The sequence below is a fragment of the Acanthochromis polyacanthus genome, chromosome 17 (assembly GCF_021347895.1).
Source record: "Acanthochromis polyacanthus isolate Apoly-LR-REF ecotype Palm Island chromosome 17, KAUST_Apoly_ChrSc, whole genome shotgun sequence".
In the NCBI taxonomy this organism is placed as follows: Eukaryota; Metazoa; Chordata; class Actinopteri; family Pomacentridae; genus Acanthochromis; species Acanthochromis polyacanthus.
The window spans coordinates 31,780,160-31,796,705 of NC_067129.1; the positions used below are offsets into that span (position 1 = coordinate 31,780,160).

The following is a 16,546-nucleotide window of genomic DNA, read 5'->3' on the forward strand; positions in this document are numbered from 1 at the left end:
ATTTAGTGTTTATGCTGTTTGTTAATAAAAGCAGGCTGCTGCGTCTGCAAATTTAAAAATACATTTAAAGGCCAGTTAATGAAAGGAGAATGTCTGTGGGTAGAAGAGATTTTACGTGTTCATTTATTTATTTAACCCTCCTGTTGTCGTCATTTACAGGCACCAAAAAATATTGTTTCCTTGTCTGAAAAAAAATCCAATAATTCAGAAAAAAAATTACCCAAATTTCTGAAAATTTGCAAAATCTTCAGGAAGAAAATTCCAATAATTCCTTCAAAGTTTCCCTTAAAAGTTTGATTTAAAAAAAACATCTACAAATTCGGCAAGACATTTTTGTAAATATTTTCAAAAATGAGTAAAAATATATATATAATATAATGAAAGTCGATATATATTGAATGAAAATTGGAATATATTGAATGAAAATCTGAACATTATATATATATATATATATATATATATATATATCGACTTTCATTATATATATATCAACTTTCATTATATATATATCAACTTTCATTATATATATATCGACTTTCATTACATATATAATTTCCTAAACGGCATGCCATACATATATATATGTATATGTATATATATATATATATATATATATATATATATATATATATATATATATATATATATATATATATACACATACACATACATATATATATATATATATATATATATATATCAGTAAAACTTCTAATATTTTCTTTAACAACATTCACATAAAAATCAACCAAAATCCATTTTTTGTGAATGTTTTTAAGAAACATTTTGCTTACTAACTCTATCCATACTAATACTACTACTTCTACTACTTACTACTACCGTTACTAGACTAGTAGTACCTTTACTTCTACTGTTACTAGATACAAATCTGACCCTATTGCTACTACTAATACTACTACTAACTTGTCTGAAAAAAATCCAAAAATTTGGGGAAAAAAATCCCCAAATTCCTGAAAGTTTGCGAGACCATTAGGAAGAAAATTACAATAATTCCTTAAAAAATTTTCTTAAAAGGTTTAGTTTTAAAAAATCCCCCAAATATGGCAGGATAGTTCATGTAAATATTTTCAAAAAATGAGTAAAAATCTTCCAAAAAATACTAAAAAAATATATCTGAAGCAATTACATATACATCAGTAAACTTGAAATATTTTCTTTCAGAACATTCACAAAAAATCAACCAAAATCCAGTGAAATTTGCTGGATTTTGGTTGATTTTTATGTGACTGTTCTGAGAAACTTTTTTAACATTTGAAGAGTTCATTTGCAAAAACAGATAACTCCGTTTTGATAAATTTTCAGAAAAATGTATGTTAGCTCAACTGAAGTTGAGTAGATTTGACTCAGTAGAAAAATACATGACAAAATATATTATTGGTGTTTTTATTTTTATTATCTCAAGTAAACAATTTTAAAAAAGAGTTTTTTGAAAATGTATAAAATGGAGTTACCTGTTTTTGCAAATGAACTCTTCATTTCTTTTCTCCACTAAAAAATATTCAAAGATTTCCCAAAAATGCTGAAAATGAAGACATTAGAAGTTTCACTGTGAAAATATATATTTTTCCACATTTTCAAACTTGAAAACGGTTAAAGGATTAGCTTCATGTCAGAGAAATCAGCTTCTAATCCTGAGCACAAAGCACACGATATATGGTAAATTTAGATTCATTAATATTCTATTATACATTCACCAACCACTTTATTAGGTACACCTTGCTAGTAAAAGGCGGAACCCCCTTTTTTCCTTCCTAATTCTAGGTGTCATTCTTTTAACAAGGTGTTGGAAACATTCCTCAGAGATTTTTGATCAATATTAACATGACAGCATCACATAGTTGCTGCAGATTTGTCGGCTGCACATCCATAATGCCAACCTCCCGTTCCACCACATCCCACATCTGCATAGTTTCTCACTATCTTAAAAATGGTAAAATAATGAAAATGCGTCATTTTTGCAGCTTCAGTGTGTTTTTGTTGTTTTTTTTAAACTCTAACAATAGTTTTACTGTAGTGAAGTAAAGTTTTCCAGGATTCCAGTTGTCTAGTCCCTCCAAACTGATTTCACTGATGTATTTTAGGTGGAAGTATCAGGAAAAAACGGGCTTAAAGACTAAATTTTGAACTTTTAGGGCCTGTTTAGATCATCATAAACCAGCAGAGGAAACTTAAAATCTGATCTTTACCACTGACATTTTTTGAAGCTTGTATGTTGGTGTGTATTCCAGCTGGTGATGGCATGTTAGCTAGTGTTAGCATGTATGTTAGCTGGTGTTAGCATGTATGTTAGCTAGTGTTAGCATGTATGTTAGCTAGTCATTGCTTGTATTTTAGATTCGCTAGAGTTGATTTGTACGTTAGCTTCTGTTAGCTTGTACACACGTGGACAAAATTGTTGGTACCCCTCAGTTAAAGAAGGAAAAACCCACAATTCTCACTGAAATCACTTGAAACTCACAAAAGTAACAATAAATAAAAATTTATTGAAAATTAAATAATCAAAATCAGCCATCACTTTTGAATTGTTGATTAACATAATTATTTAAAAAAACAAACTAATGAAATAGGGCTGGACAAAAATGATGGTACCCATAACTTAATATTTTGTTGCACAACCTTTTGAGGCAATCACTGCAATTAAACGATTTCTGTATTTGTCAATGAGCGTTCTGCAGCTGTCAACAGGTATTTTGGCCCACTCCTCATGAGCAAACAGCTCCAGTTGTCTCAGGTTTGATGGGTGTCTTCTCCAAATGGCATGTTTCAGCTCCTTCCACATATGTTCAATGGGATTCAGATCTGGGCTCATAGAAGGCCACTTTAGAATAGTCCAACGCTTTTCTCTCAGCCATTCTTGGGTGTTTTTGGCTGTGTGTTTTGGATCGTTGTCCTGTTGGAAGACCCATGACCTGCGACTGAGACCAAGCTTTCTGACACTAGGCAGCACATTTCTCTCCAGAATGCCTTGATAGTCTTCAGATTTCATCGTACCTTGCACACTTTCAAGACACCCTGTGCCAGATGCAGCAAAGCAGCCCCAAAACATTACTGAGCCTCCTCCATGTTTCACCGTAGGGACAGTGTTCTTTTCTTCGTATGCTTGGTTTTTGAGTCTATGAACATGGAGTTGATGTGCCTTACCAAAAAGCTCCAGTTTGGTCTCATCTGTCCAAAGGACATTCTCCCAGAAGCTTTGTGGCTTGTCAACATGCATTTTTGCAAATTCCAGTCTCGCTTTTTTATGAGTTTTTTTCAGCAGTGGTGTCCTCCTTGGTCGTCTCCCATGAAGTCCACTTTGGCTCAAACAATGATGAATGGTGCGATCTGACACTGATGTACCTTGGCCTTGGAGTTCACCTTTAATTTCTTTGGAGGTTGCTCTGGGCTCTTTGGATACAATTCCAACGATCCGTCTCTTCAATTTGTCATCAATTTTCCTCTTGCGGCCACGTCCAGGGAGGTTGGCTACTGTCCCGTGGGTCTTGAACTTCTGAATAATATGAGCCACTGTTGTCACAGGAACTTCAAGCTGTTTAGAGATGGTCTTATAGCCTTTACCTTTAAGATGTTTGTCTATCTTTTTTTTTTTCGGATGTCCTGGGACAATTCTCTCCTTCGCTTTCTGTTGTCCATGTTCAGTGTGGTACACACCTTTTCACCAAACAGCAGGGTGACTACTTGTCTCCCTTTAAATAGGCAGACTGACTGATTATGAGTTTGGAAACACCTGTGATGTCAATTAAATGACACACCTGAGTTAATCATGTCACTCTGGTCAAATAGTTTTCAATCTTTTATAGAGGTACCATCATTTTTGTCCAGGCCTGTTTCATTAGTTTGTTTTTTTAAATAATTATGTTAATCAACAATTCAAAAGTAATGGCTGTTTTTGATTATTTAATTTTCAATAAATTTTTATTTATTGTTACTTTTGTGAGTTTCAAGTGATTTCAGTGAGAATTGTGGGTTTTTCCTTCTTTAACTGAGGGGTACCAACAATTTTGTCCACGTGTGTATAATAGCCAGTGTTAGCATGGATGTTAAGTAGTGGTATCGTGTATGTTAGCTGGTGTTAGCAAGTATGTTAGCTAGTCATCGCTTGTATTTTAGGTCATATGTACATTTACTGGAGTTGATTTGTATGTTAGCTTTTGTTAGCTTGTATAATAGCCTGTGTTGGTGTGTATGTTAAGTAGTGGTATTGTGTACATTAGCTTCTGTTAGCTTGTATAATAGCCAGTGTTAGCATGGAATTCTAAGTAGTGGTATCGTGTATGTTAGCTGGTGTTAGGGTTGCCACCTTTAAGAAATGAAAATAAAGGACGCCCACCATGGCCCCTCTGGGCCTCAGTTCAGTAAAATTGGAAAGCTATTCACAGATTCTGATTTCCAGCATCAATAACTCATTAGATACACATTGTCCAAAACATAAATGGTGCCTCTTTTCCATCATTGTAAGGCAGACAATGTGCTACAAGCCTAGTTTGATCTAAAGTAGCTGTCTTTCCAGTTTCAAGGAATAACATCGGTGTCAACAGGAGCCAGTTGAAGGCTGCAGTGATTTTGGTGGCACTACAGTGTACAAGAGTGAAGTTATTGAATATTTGTGTCTGTCTTCGCTGTTGTAGCAGTTTTGCAGTTTGCAGACAGTCCCTGTTCACAGGTGGTTGCACATAATACACAATATTAAAAAAAACAGAACATACAGAATGCTTTTTATCATGAAATACTTGACCACAAGAATAAAAAGAAAGCTATTTTTGATTGAGCATGTTTGACTAATTTTACCACAAAAAAGTACTGCTAGATAATTTAATCTAGTGTTTTTCAAAATAGTTCCCAAAATATTTCTGATTTTTCAGATTCAGACTATGAATCAAAGGCATGAGGAGAAATAACAGTGAGATGTCAGCTTTTTATCTTTAATCATTCCTGAGATATTGTCATTTAAACAGCATGAAATTTAAATGTGTGGGAAAAAAAGCACTGCAAGTGGGTTCACAGGGGAATATTTTTAAAAATTGTCTCAGAAATATGAGATATATAAATCTAAAATTGGACAAACAGCATCTTAAATATCTGTAGCTTATGACAAAAATAAATAAATGAATAAATAAACAAACATTTTAAGCAATTCAGGGACAGTCGAGCAGAAGTAACCTAAAGTTTTGAGATGGAATAGCCCAGTGGAAGGCTCTAAATTCTCCAGATATCTTGTGCTATGTCTGTTTACAGTTTAATCTGTAACCGGCTGCTTTATCCTGTGAAAAGTGCAAAGTCACAGCTTTCCAGAAGCATGCCGAGGAGTGTTTATTTGTATTAGAAATGAGTGGCAAGAAGACATTTTGTGTAGCAGACTGATGCTACCTGTTGTACTACGAATAGACCCACACGTCTGTGTTCAAAGATGCAGAAATCTTGGTCTAAACGTCCCGTTGTGACGTCAAAAACAAACTCAGTTGTCGAAAACCAGACCTCAAAGCTTTAAAACACATTCACGGAGGCATGGAGAAACACTGCATGTTTCTGTGCCTCAAATCACACAAACCAACTTGCTCACAAATAAAAATCAGCTGCATAACCCCCCCCCCCCCCCCCCCCAAAAAAAACAAAAAAAAAAACACACATTCTGATTGGAAGCTTCATTTATTTATTTGCTTATTTATCTGCAGGTTTCATTGCTCCTGTTATATAACTTAACTAAAAATGCTAATTTCAGTGCATCATTGTCACAACTAACCAAACGCTCCCTTTATTTCTCATTCGGAACAAACAGCGGGAGGATTTTTGGCACCTGGAAAAGCAGCATTTTTAAAGACTAAAACACATTATGTAACACATCCTCCTCCTCATCCTCCTCCTCCCATCCACATCTGTCTGACTCATTTCTTGTCTATGCATGGCGGAAGCATTTTAGGATAACTTGAATGTTCAAAGCTCCTAGCAACAAGCAACTAACTGCAATTAAAGCTGCAGAAACCTATTAGCAGCACAACACGTTTCCCTTTGCAGCAGAGCAGCAGAATTAAGCTGTAATGTGACCTGTCGTCATTATTATTCAGTCTGTGTCGTATAGAAACACAATTAGAAACCTGTAATTATGAGAACAGGTTAAGTCTAATCTAATGATAACATGAACCTTGGTTTATGTTGATTTACAATTTGGAATATTAAGTACATAGAATTTGCTAATAACAGCTGCTGTTTGCACAACTGTATGTACTGACAACTATCACTGAAACACTTTGAAATATAAGAAAAGCTAAAAATGTGCTGATTGTTATGTGAATTCTGAACAGTTTCTAGTCCTGCTCCTCTGTATCTGTTGCACATTATTCTGAATTATAAGAAAACCAACTGTCTCATAATCTAGGTCAGGGCTGTGACTGTGAATCATGGAATTCCAACTGTTAGCTGTTAATTGCTAATTCAGCTACTTAATGTAAACAAATATGGGCCAAAAAATTAAACTTAGCATGCAACAAGGTAGCCACTAGCAGTAATGACAATGCTAGCATAGGCTAGTTACTGGAATACCTGAAGTAGCAACTAACATTCCTAAGCTAGCTACTACCATTACTAGGATAGTGACTAGAATCCTTCTAGAAAAGTTAGTGACTAGCACTAGGCTAGTGACAAGCATTTCTTGCTAGAACCTAGCATATCTCTATGCTAGACTGACTGACTTAATAAAATCCCTGGAGTAATGACTAGCATTCTCAACTTAAATATGTGGTGAATAACCTTGGAATGCTAGTCACTACCTTGGACTCATAGTCCCCCTAAACAAGCATTCAAAAAAATAGCCAGAGATAGTTTTTTAAATCCCTGGACCAGGGGCGAGGATTCCTGGGCTAAGCATTACCAATTCTAGGCTAGCAACTAGCATCCACAGACTAACCTCATAAGCTAGTGGCTCGCTTAAGGAGTTGAGATGAGTCCCTTGGGAGGTGACTAGCATTCCGGGACTAGGCACCAGCGTTCCTAAGCTAGTTACTAGAATACCTGAAGTAGCGACTAACATTTCTAAGCTAGCTACGACCATTACTACGATGGCATTTAGAATCCCTTTAAGGTAAGCCATTAGCTTTCATAAGCTTGCAGCGAGCCTAGAAAAATTAGTGACTAGCCCTAGGCTAGCAACAAGCCTCCTCAGCTAGCACCTAGCATCTCTAGTCACGCTAGACTGGCTGACCTACTAAAAACCCTGGGCTAATAACTAGCATATTTAACTTAGAGATGTGGTGAATAGCCTTGGAATGCTAGTCATTTCCCTGGAGCCATAGCCCCTTTAGTCACTAGCATTCCAAAACTAGTCGAGGCTAGTTTTTTAAATCCTTGGACTAGGGGCAAGGATTTCTCGGATAAGCACTAGCAATTCTCGGCGAGTAAATATCATTTATAGGCTACTGTGACCAACCTTCATAGGCTAGTGGCGAGTTTAAAGAGTTGAAATTAGCCATTTGGGACATGACTAGCATTCCAAGACTAGTCATTGACATTCCAAGGCTAGTTACTAGAATTCCTGAGATTTTGACCAGCATTTCTTGGTAAGTCACTAGCAGCCTATGGTAGCTTAACCTAGTCACTAACACCACAAGGGGAGGGACAAACAGTCCTTAACTAGCCACTAGTGTTCCTATGCTAGTCACTATCATCCCAAAACTAGCTACTACTGTGACTGGGATAGCGACTAGCATCTCCTAATTAGCCACTAGCATTTCTAGGCAAGTCACTAGCCTTCCTAAAATAGCCACCAGTCTTTTTAGGATAGCCAATAGCCTAACTAGGCTAGTTACGAGCCTCTATGGGAGCATTTTGAAGTTTCCTTAAGTTTCTAACATTTTTTCAGTTTCACAGTGATTCAGTGACAGTTGTCAACAAAAAGATCAGCTACTAGTTAATTCTGCATAATTCCTTAAATTTACATTTGCTGACACAGTGAAGGCTTTAACTTTGTTGAAGTTCACATTCATTCTGATATTGTTCGCATTCGTGTCATTAAATCAGGAATCTCCAGTCAAGTAAAGAGACTCCTAATACTCAACCTGTTCTCACTTTAACACAGCAGAGTCTTAAGTTTGCGTGCACATTGTGTTCTGCAGGAGGAAAACTTTATCATACTTTTACTCTACTTTCTGTTACTTTATACTTTGCTACTGTTCAGTGGTAAATATGACACATTCACCCCCTATAGTTTTTTGTAAACTTTACAGATTCTAATTATTGATGCAAAAATATAATTAACAAATAAATTATTTTAAAGTATATTTTATCCAAGACTTTATTGACCCCTGGTGGAAATTCACAAGCTGCACAGTAACATATAAAGTACTAAAATGTACCTCCACCTGACACAATAATGCTGATTATAAAAGTGGCTGTTGTGCATAGTGAGTACTTTTATTTTTGGTAGTATATATTCTGATAATTACACGTTTGTTCAAGTACAATTTTAAAATGAGTATGAAAATATCTAAATGCTTCCCCCATCTGTGTTTATATAATATTAAAGCTGCAGCTGGATAAAAGATTCATCTTTTTGTTCTGCCTCTTATTTATCCTCCTCATCCACATCCTCATCCTCCTCATCCTCGCCGTCGCTGTCCTCCAACAGTCGGGACTGGAGAGCTATCCGCTGTGCCACCGCCGTTACCATGGCAGCGCCCTTCCCACTGCCGTCCTCGGAGACAAGGAAGGTGATGTCACACTTGGGGGCGAGGAGGCACACCGCCGCCTGGAGCTCCTCGCTGAAACTGGAGGGAGGAAGGAGGCGTTTAATGGTCCGTGTTACAGAAATTTAACAAATCATAGAGGGAGAGGAGATTTAATGAGACCAAGCGCCTTGTACAGAATGTCCAATAAACATTCATTTTCTACAAATTAGGAGACAGATGAACATTTGAGATATTCGGTCTGAGGCAGGTGTGTCGAGGACGTTGATTTGTTCTAACGTTGAGGCCTCTGTTGCAGCACGAGTCATCCAATCACTAAGTTCTACTGTTTAGTCAGCAACTCAGTGGTTATGACTTCATTAGACACCTAGCATTACTAAGCTAGTTACTACCATCACTAAACTATCCAACAGCATGTCTATACTGGCAATTACAACTACTAGGCTGGCCACTTGCACTAGCCAACAGCTAGGCAATAGCATTTTGAGACTAGCCACCTGTGCAAGCAACTAACATCCCTGAGTTTGTTACTAACATTCCTTGTCTTCCTTTAACTGGCCAACAGCATTTCTCAGTTAGTGACTAGCATTCCCAGGTCACTCTCCAACAACCGAGTCTCCAGCATCCTTAGGCTAAACACGAGCATCCTTCGGTTTGCAAATAGAACCCCCGGATTAGTCACCAACATCCCAAGGTTAGCATCTCAAGAATATCGACTAGCAACCTTAGGCTAGCAATCAGAATTCCTGTGCTAGCCACTGTCAGTGCTAGTCTTGTGACTAGTATACGTATGGTAAACACTGGCAATGCTAGACTAGTCATTAGTATCCCAAGGCCGTTTGGTGAATCAACAGCATTCCTAAGATAGTCACTAGTAGTCCTTAGCAATTCCCTAACATCGCTGAAGTAACCAATAGCATTTGTAGACTATCATCCCTTAGCTAGCAACTAGCATTCCTTACTTAGCAACAACCCACTAGCATTCCTACTGTCCTTAGTGATTCCTTAACATCCCTAAAGTAACCAATAGCATTTCTAGACTATCATCCCTAAGCTAGCAACTAGCATTCCTTAGTTAGCGACAACCCACTAGCATTCCTACTGTACCGCCTACCATCCCTAAGCAAGTCACCAACAATCCTTGCCTATTAACAACCATCCCAAACCAAATCAGACCAAATTAATATTCCCTGTCTATTGATTAGCATCCCCAAAGTAGGCGATATCATTTCCAAGACTAGGCTACTAGCATTCCCAAACTAGTTACAAGCGTTCCTTGTCATCCTAAAGCTAGCATCTCAAGAGTATAGACTAGCATGCTTAGGCTAGTCACCACATTAACCCCAAGAATTCCTCTGGCAGGGACTAGCATTATTAGGCTTGGGCCATGATGTTCTGTCACTGATCACTGTGATCATCAATACTCAGATTTAATTAAACAATATTTGTTATACCTCCCAGCATTTTTGTATGGCTGATACATAACTATGTTTTCTTGACAACGTGTCACTGTCACAGATTTATTTATTTATCTGTGTCTTAAATCTTACTTGGGGTGCTTTCTGTAGACCGTCCCATCCACCCCCACGGTGGTCTTGAGATGGTCCAACCCGCGGTTGACGCGGATACGGTTTGCGAGGGTTGCCAGGGCAGCTGCACAGAGACGGGCAGACCGTGAGGAGATGGTGTCGCAGACCAGACGCACCACACAGGCATCCACCGGATCCCAGTTCAGACCCAACGCCGTCAGAATCTTCTGGGCGTTTTCTAGACCGCTGTTGGGCCTGAAGCAAGAGGAACATGGAGGAAAACTCAGTCATTAATGACACTTGCGGTCAAATCATTAAATTTAACAGTGACACAGAAGACAAGGCCACTCACTCCTCGATCTCAGAGATGTACTTTGTCTCAAACTGTCCCGGAGTCAGCAGTGCCTCCGATGTTTGTCCTTTAAACAGCAGTTTGTCCTCCATCATCTTCACAAGCAGCAGCCGAACAATTTCCCCCAGATACATACCGCTGATCATCTTCTCAAAACTACAGAAGAGACAGATGTTTAGGACGGAAAAGAAATCAACTTTGACATAATAACTGACATCTAGGATAATCACTAGCATTCCCATTGGTAGTAATTAGCGTTAGCATAACTAGAGTGGTCAATTGCGTTTCCAGGATAGAGACTAGCATCTCTGTCCTAGTCATGAGCAACTCTATGCTAGTCACGGACATCTCATAGTCATTATCCACCAGCATTCCGAGATTTGTCATTAGCATCCCAGGATTAACAATTCTACTTCTACACTAGTCAATGGCATCAGTAGGCCAGTGGCCATCATACTTTGTCTGGCAACTAGCATTAACCACTAACATTTATAGTCTACCAAATAGCATGTCTGTGCTATCTACTAAAATCCCCAAGCTAATCACTAGCATCCATAAGCTAATCAATGACATTTCTCGGCTATCCAATTACATCCCTATGGTAGTCAATAGCATCACGCCACTAGCAACTAGCATTCCAAGACTAGAATCCCTAAGTTAGCAATTAGCTTTCCTTGGCTACTGAGTAACAATCCTATATAGTCACTAGCATTCCCCTTGGTAATTACAAGCCCTCCAACTGTAATCCCTGGCATTCCAATCCATCACTAACATTGTTAGGGTTGTCACTTGCACTCTTACTGTAGGGACTAGGATCTCTGTGCCAGCAACTATCATTGGTGAGCTAGCCACTAGTACTTCTAAGCTATTTACAAACATCTCTAAACTAGTATTTTGAGGCTGGTCACTAGCATCCCTCGTCGAGCAATTAGAACTTTGTACTTGTCACTGCATCCTTAAGCGAGTGGCTATCATCCTTTGGCTAGCAACTGGTATTCCTAGTCTAGAATCCATAAGTTAGCAACTAGCTTTCCTAGGCTAGTGACTAGCAATTCTATTTAGTCACTAGCATTCCTCCTTGGTTGTTGCAAACATTCCTATTGGCATTAACATCCCTGGTACCGCTACGGTCGTCACTTGCCTTCTCAGTATAGTGACTAACATCTCTGTGCTAACAACTAGCATTGCTGAATTAGTCACTATTATTTCTTAGGTATTCTCTATAATTTCTGAAAAAGCCAATAGCATCCCTAGGATAGTCACGAGCATACATAACCTAGCATCTAGCATCTCTGTACTGGTCACTAGTAGTCATTCCTTGGTTAACCACTAGCATTTCTGGTTTAGTGAATAGGATCTCAATGGTAGTCACTAGGATCCCTAAACTAGTGACTAGTGTTCATTGGTTCTTCTTTAGAATCCCTAAGCCAAACAATAGCATATCTGGCTATTCACCAACATCACTAGCATGCCTAGACTAGCAACTCGTATCCCCTGGATCATCCTACGTACGTGTGGACACCGGGGTTGATGGACGTCTGGTCCACCACCTCGTCAAACTCCGTCAGGATGTCTTTGAGGGAGCCGTCGTCTCCGAAGCCGCCCCACTCCGTGTTGATGCACATCCGGCCGTCCTCGCCTTCCACACGCTTCACGTTCTTGATCTCCTCCATGTAGCAGGCGTTGGTTCCCGTCCCTGCAGAGGAAGAGGAGCAGTTTACATTAAACCTACAGAGATGATTGTTTAGACTGGTGTAACTGCAGTTAATGTCTCATTTCTGTGATTCTTTGTGGTCATTTTTGTGTGCCTTTGTGGTGGTTTTAGATCAATTTTCTTTCATTTTATGTCTTTTTGCAGTTTTATGTCTTTGAGGCAAATTTGTCTTTGTGGTTGTTTTGTGTATGTTTGTAGTGGTTTTGGTCTATTTTTGGTCAATTTACAGTTTTGCATCAATTTTTTGTCATTTTGCATTTCTTTGTGGTCATTTTGTGTTTCTTTGTGATTGTTTTGTGTGTTTTTGGAGTAACTGTGTCTCCTTGTGTAACTTTTAGTCATTGTAAGTCTCTTTTTGGTCTTTTTCCATTTCGTAATGGTCGTCTTGTGTCTCTTTGATTTGGTTTTACAGAGATTTTTTGTTGTTTTGCATTTCTTTGGGGTCATTTTGTTTCTTCTTGTAAATGCTGTTGTATGTGTGTAGTCATTTTGCGTCACTTCTTGTCACGGATGCGGGTGTGTGAACCCAAGCAGCAGGCAAACAGGCGGGTGGGTAAATAGAAAAAAGAATTTAATGTATTACGGTATAAGAACTAAATGAACAACAGTACTCAAAAAGAAGGCACAGGAAAGATAACAGAATGGGGAAAAAGACTGAATAAAACTAACTAAGGGTGGACCATAAGGCCGAAGTAAAAACTGTAAGTAAAACAGAACTGAATTAACAAAGGACGAGCCAGATGGCCGAGGTGAAAACTAGGCATGAACAGAACTAACGGGGAAGGTGGCTTACTGAGTCCAGTGCGTGGAAGGCGGAAGAGGAGCCGAGCTGTCTGAGCCTAGGGAGGGAATGTGGCGATGGCCGGAAAACAGGTAAGGTAGTCCAACAGGGGAGACAGAGACCAAGAAGCGGCGTGCAGGAGGCGGTGAATGGTGTGTCGGATATGGCGGAGTGCGTCGTGGGCTGGAAGGTGGTGCAATGATGCAGCGTCGGAGTGGCAGCGAGAGCCAGGCTTTATACGCTGCGCTGATTGGAATCCACGCTTGTCATTACGCTGACAAGCCGAGTCATAGGAGCGGGAGGCATGACACTTCTTGGTTGTTTTCCATGTGTTTGTGGTAGTTTTGTGTCTTTTTTGTCAGTTTGAGTCTCTTTGTGGTGGTTTTCTGTCTCTTTATGACCAAGTTGGTGTCATCTTTTGTCTGTAATAGTTTTGTCTCTTATTGGGGCATTTTGTGTCTCTTTGTGGTGTTTTGCATTGATTTTTTTATTCATTTCCACGTCTCTGTAGTTATTTTGTGTCTCTTCTTGGTCGTTTTCTGTGGATTTGTAGTGGTTTTGTGTCTTTTTTTTGTCAATTTGCATCTCTGCATGGTGAATTTCTGTCTCTTTTTGACAAAGTTGTGGTCATTTTTTTGTCTATCTGTAATGGTTTTATGTCTTTTTTGTCAGTTTGCATCTCTCTGTGGCGGATTGGCATCGATCTTTTGCTGTTTTGTGTCTCTTTGTGGTGGTTTTCTGGCTTTTTATGACCAAGTTGTGTTCATTTTTTTGTCTGTTTGTAATGGTTTTTGATCACTTTGCATCTCTTATGGTGGTCTAACATCTATCTTTTGTCGCTTTGCGTCTCTACACTATGACACTGTGAGTCTTTCTGTTGTGGGCTTTACTTAAACCCATGAAACTAATGCAGATATCTTCCTGCCCACATCCAGACTAGCAGCCAGGCGTTGTGCGTTCAGATGTGTGGTTACCAATGATCATGCCGATCTCACAGCTCTGGTCCCTGTATCCGCAGCTCATCATCGTGCCCACCGTGTCGTTCACCATGGCAACCGAGCCGATATCGTAGTCCTGCAGCGAAGAAGAAATACACACAGACAGGTGTGTTTACGTCTCTCCTATTTATAATGCCTAATAACCTGCCTACACACACATTAGGCCGCACGGCAGAGCGTCGGAGAGCCTTTAATCGGCTGCATTCAGACAACAGGAAGCAGAGAAATGGAGGATTACATGTGATAGTTTAAACAGCTGTGCTTCTTTATTTTCAGAGTTTCTATGAAAACACCGACCCCTCTCCTGTGAATGGCCTCTTTCAGAAGCTTCACCACGTCTTGTCCCTCCACACCGGAGCAGCTGAAGCCTTTGGTCCAGCGGATCAGGATGCTCTGTGCCGTAAATAAAGAAAATAAAACACGATTAAACACAAAAGATGAAACGTCCTGCAGTTCAGTGTGAATGTGAAGGCGACACGTCCTCAAAGCTGCTTTGATTTAAACCTAAAAGACAAACTAATACTCTGAAGCACTTCTGTTCTGTTTTCTCATTGTGGTTAAACTCTTTCACTTTACTGGTATCGTTGGTATTTTTTGTCATTATTATCCTTCTGTGTCTCATTTTTTCATTTTGTGGTAGTTTTTTTTCTCTCTTTTTCATTTTGTTTCTCATTGCTGCATCTTTGTGGTCCTTTTTTTCTCATTATTGATGTGTTGTGTGTCTTTGTGGTTGTTTTGTGTCAATTTTTGCATCTTTATTGCATTTTTTGTGTGTTTTCATGCTATTTTTGTTTCTTTGTGGGTGTTCTGTGTCAAATTTTGGCATTTTTGTGGTACTTTTATCTCTTTATTGTCCTTTTTCTGTCTCATTTTCTCATCCGTGTGGTTGTTTTCTGTCTCTTTGTCATCATTTTTTCTCATTTTTGCATTTTTGTGGCAGTTTTTTCTCTTTATTATTATTTTGTCTCATTTTTGTACTTTGTGGTATTTCTTTCTCTTTATTGTCATTTTTGTGTCTTTTTGTGCCACTTTTTTGTCTCTTTGTAGTTGTTTTGTGTCTTATTTTTGCATTTTTGAGGTAGTTTTTTTTCTCATTATTGACATTTTGTGCATCTTTGTGATTATTTTGTGTGTCTTTGTGGCCCTGTGTGCCCTTTTTGTCTTCATTATCATTTTCTGTCTCTTTTTCATTATTTTGTATCTCACTTTTTGTGATATTTTTTCTCTTTATTGTCCTTTTGTGTCTCAGCTTTGCATCTTTGTGGTAGTTTTTTCTCATTATTAACATTTTGCGTGTCTTTATGGATGTTTTGTGTCTCTTTGTTGTCCTTAGTGTCTCATTTTTGCATTTTAGTGGTTGTTTTTTCCATTTTTTGTCATTTTGTGTCTTGTTTTAGGAGCCTTTCTCATTGTGGTTGGACATTTGTATGTCCTTGTGGTGGTTTTCTGTCTCTTTGTGATGGTAAGTTTTCTGTTTATGCTCATTTAGCACCTGGTTTTGGTTGTTTTTAACTCTTCATTCTCAAACCTGAGTGAGTGTGTGTGTGTGTGTGTGTGTGTGTGTGTGTGTGTGTGTGTGTGTGTGTGTGTGTGTGTGTGTGTGTCCCCTCTGTTGTGTGTTTGTTGTGCGACACCTTGTCGATTCCCTTCTGCTCACAGGGGAAGGAGAAGGTGAAGCCCAGAGGAAGAGTTTGTCCCTTCAGGTCTTGAGACTCCAGGAATTCACCCAGACATTGGGCGATGTGGTCGAACAGCTGGACGGACACACAGACAGACGTTCTTCAGCTTCTCGCACATCTGGAAATGTGCTCTACTAAACGTTTGCTGTTCCTGCTACCTTATATTTGTACTTCAGAGGTACAAATTTATATCTTTTTTAACTGTATAGTTACAAATTCTGCGTATAAAACTCACGAGGAGCTCCTGATACGTGATGTTTAGTTGAAAACAAACGTATTTGATGGAAAATGTTTCATTTTTCAGACATTTTTAAACAATAAATACTAAATATTTCATGTTCCAGTGTTAAAAAATGTGAGGATTTTACAGAATTTTGGGGTTCAGCCAAAACAAACACTGATAAAGTGTGACTTCAGACTGAATTTGGTGCTTTTTTCTTCCTTCAGTCTCTTTTGTCTCCGCATTCGACTGTTTTACTGTTTTCCCGTGTTCCTGTCACCTGTTCTCCGGTTCCTAGCATCATCTCCTGTGGGATGCTGCAGATCTTACTGTCCATCTTCACCACTTTCTGCTGCTCCTCCACCACACGGACGTAAAGAACTCGGAAGTTCGTCCCGCCAAGATCCAACGCCAGATAGTCGCCTTTCTCTGCAGGGAGAAGAATCAGCTGTTGATGGATTCATATCAGCTGAAGGAATCACAATAAAACTGGTTGTTGTGGCTTTTTTATGCACTAACTCTGCTTCAGAGTCTAATCTTTGACATTTATTTCAAACATCCTTTTAGGAGAACATTT

At 38.8% G+C, this 16,546-nt stretch overlaps 1 protein-coding gene across 5 annotated transcripts in view; it reads right to left on the reverse strand.

The window, feature by feature from the left end:
• Positions 1-5,654: 5,654 nt before the first annotated feature.
• The window catches only part of LOC110959899 (hexokinase-2-like), a 50,038-nt gene continuing 39,146 nt past the window's right edge, over positions 5,655-16,546 (reverse strand). The window contains exons 4-11 of one of the 5 annotated variants that reach the window (XM_051937742.1): positions 16,250-16,398; positions 15,705-15,824; positions 14,368-14,463; positions 14,047-14,146; positions 12,090-12,273; positions 10,578-10,733; positions 10,247-10,480; positions 5,655-8,777 (exon numbers count right to left, since the gene is read on the reverse strand). In XM_051937742.1, coding sequence (XP_051793702.1) covers positions 8,576-8,777; positions 10,247-10,480; positions 10,578-10,733; positions 12,090-12,273; positions 14,047-14,146; positions 14,368-14,463; positions 15,705-15,824; positions 16,250-16,398 — 1,241 coding nt within the window. In that variant the 3' untranslated portion in view covers positions 5,655-8,575. The remainder of the gene's footprint in view (positions 8,778-10,246; positions 10,481-10,577; positions 10,734-12,089; positions 12,274-14,046; positions 14,147-14,367; positions 14,464-15,704; positions 15,825-16,249; positions 16,399-16,546) is intronic. The other 4 variants (XM_051937745.1, XM_051937746.1, XM_051937744.1 and 1 more) reach the window with 4 other exon arrangements.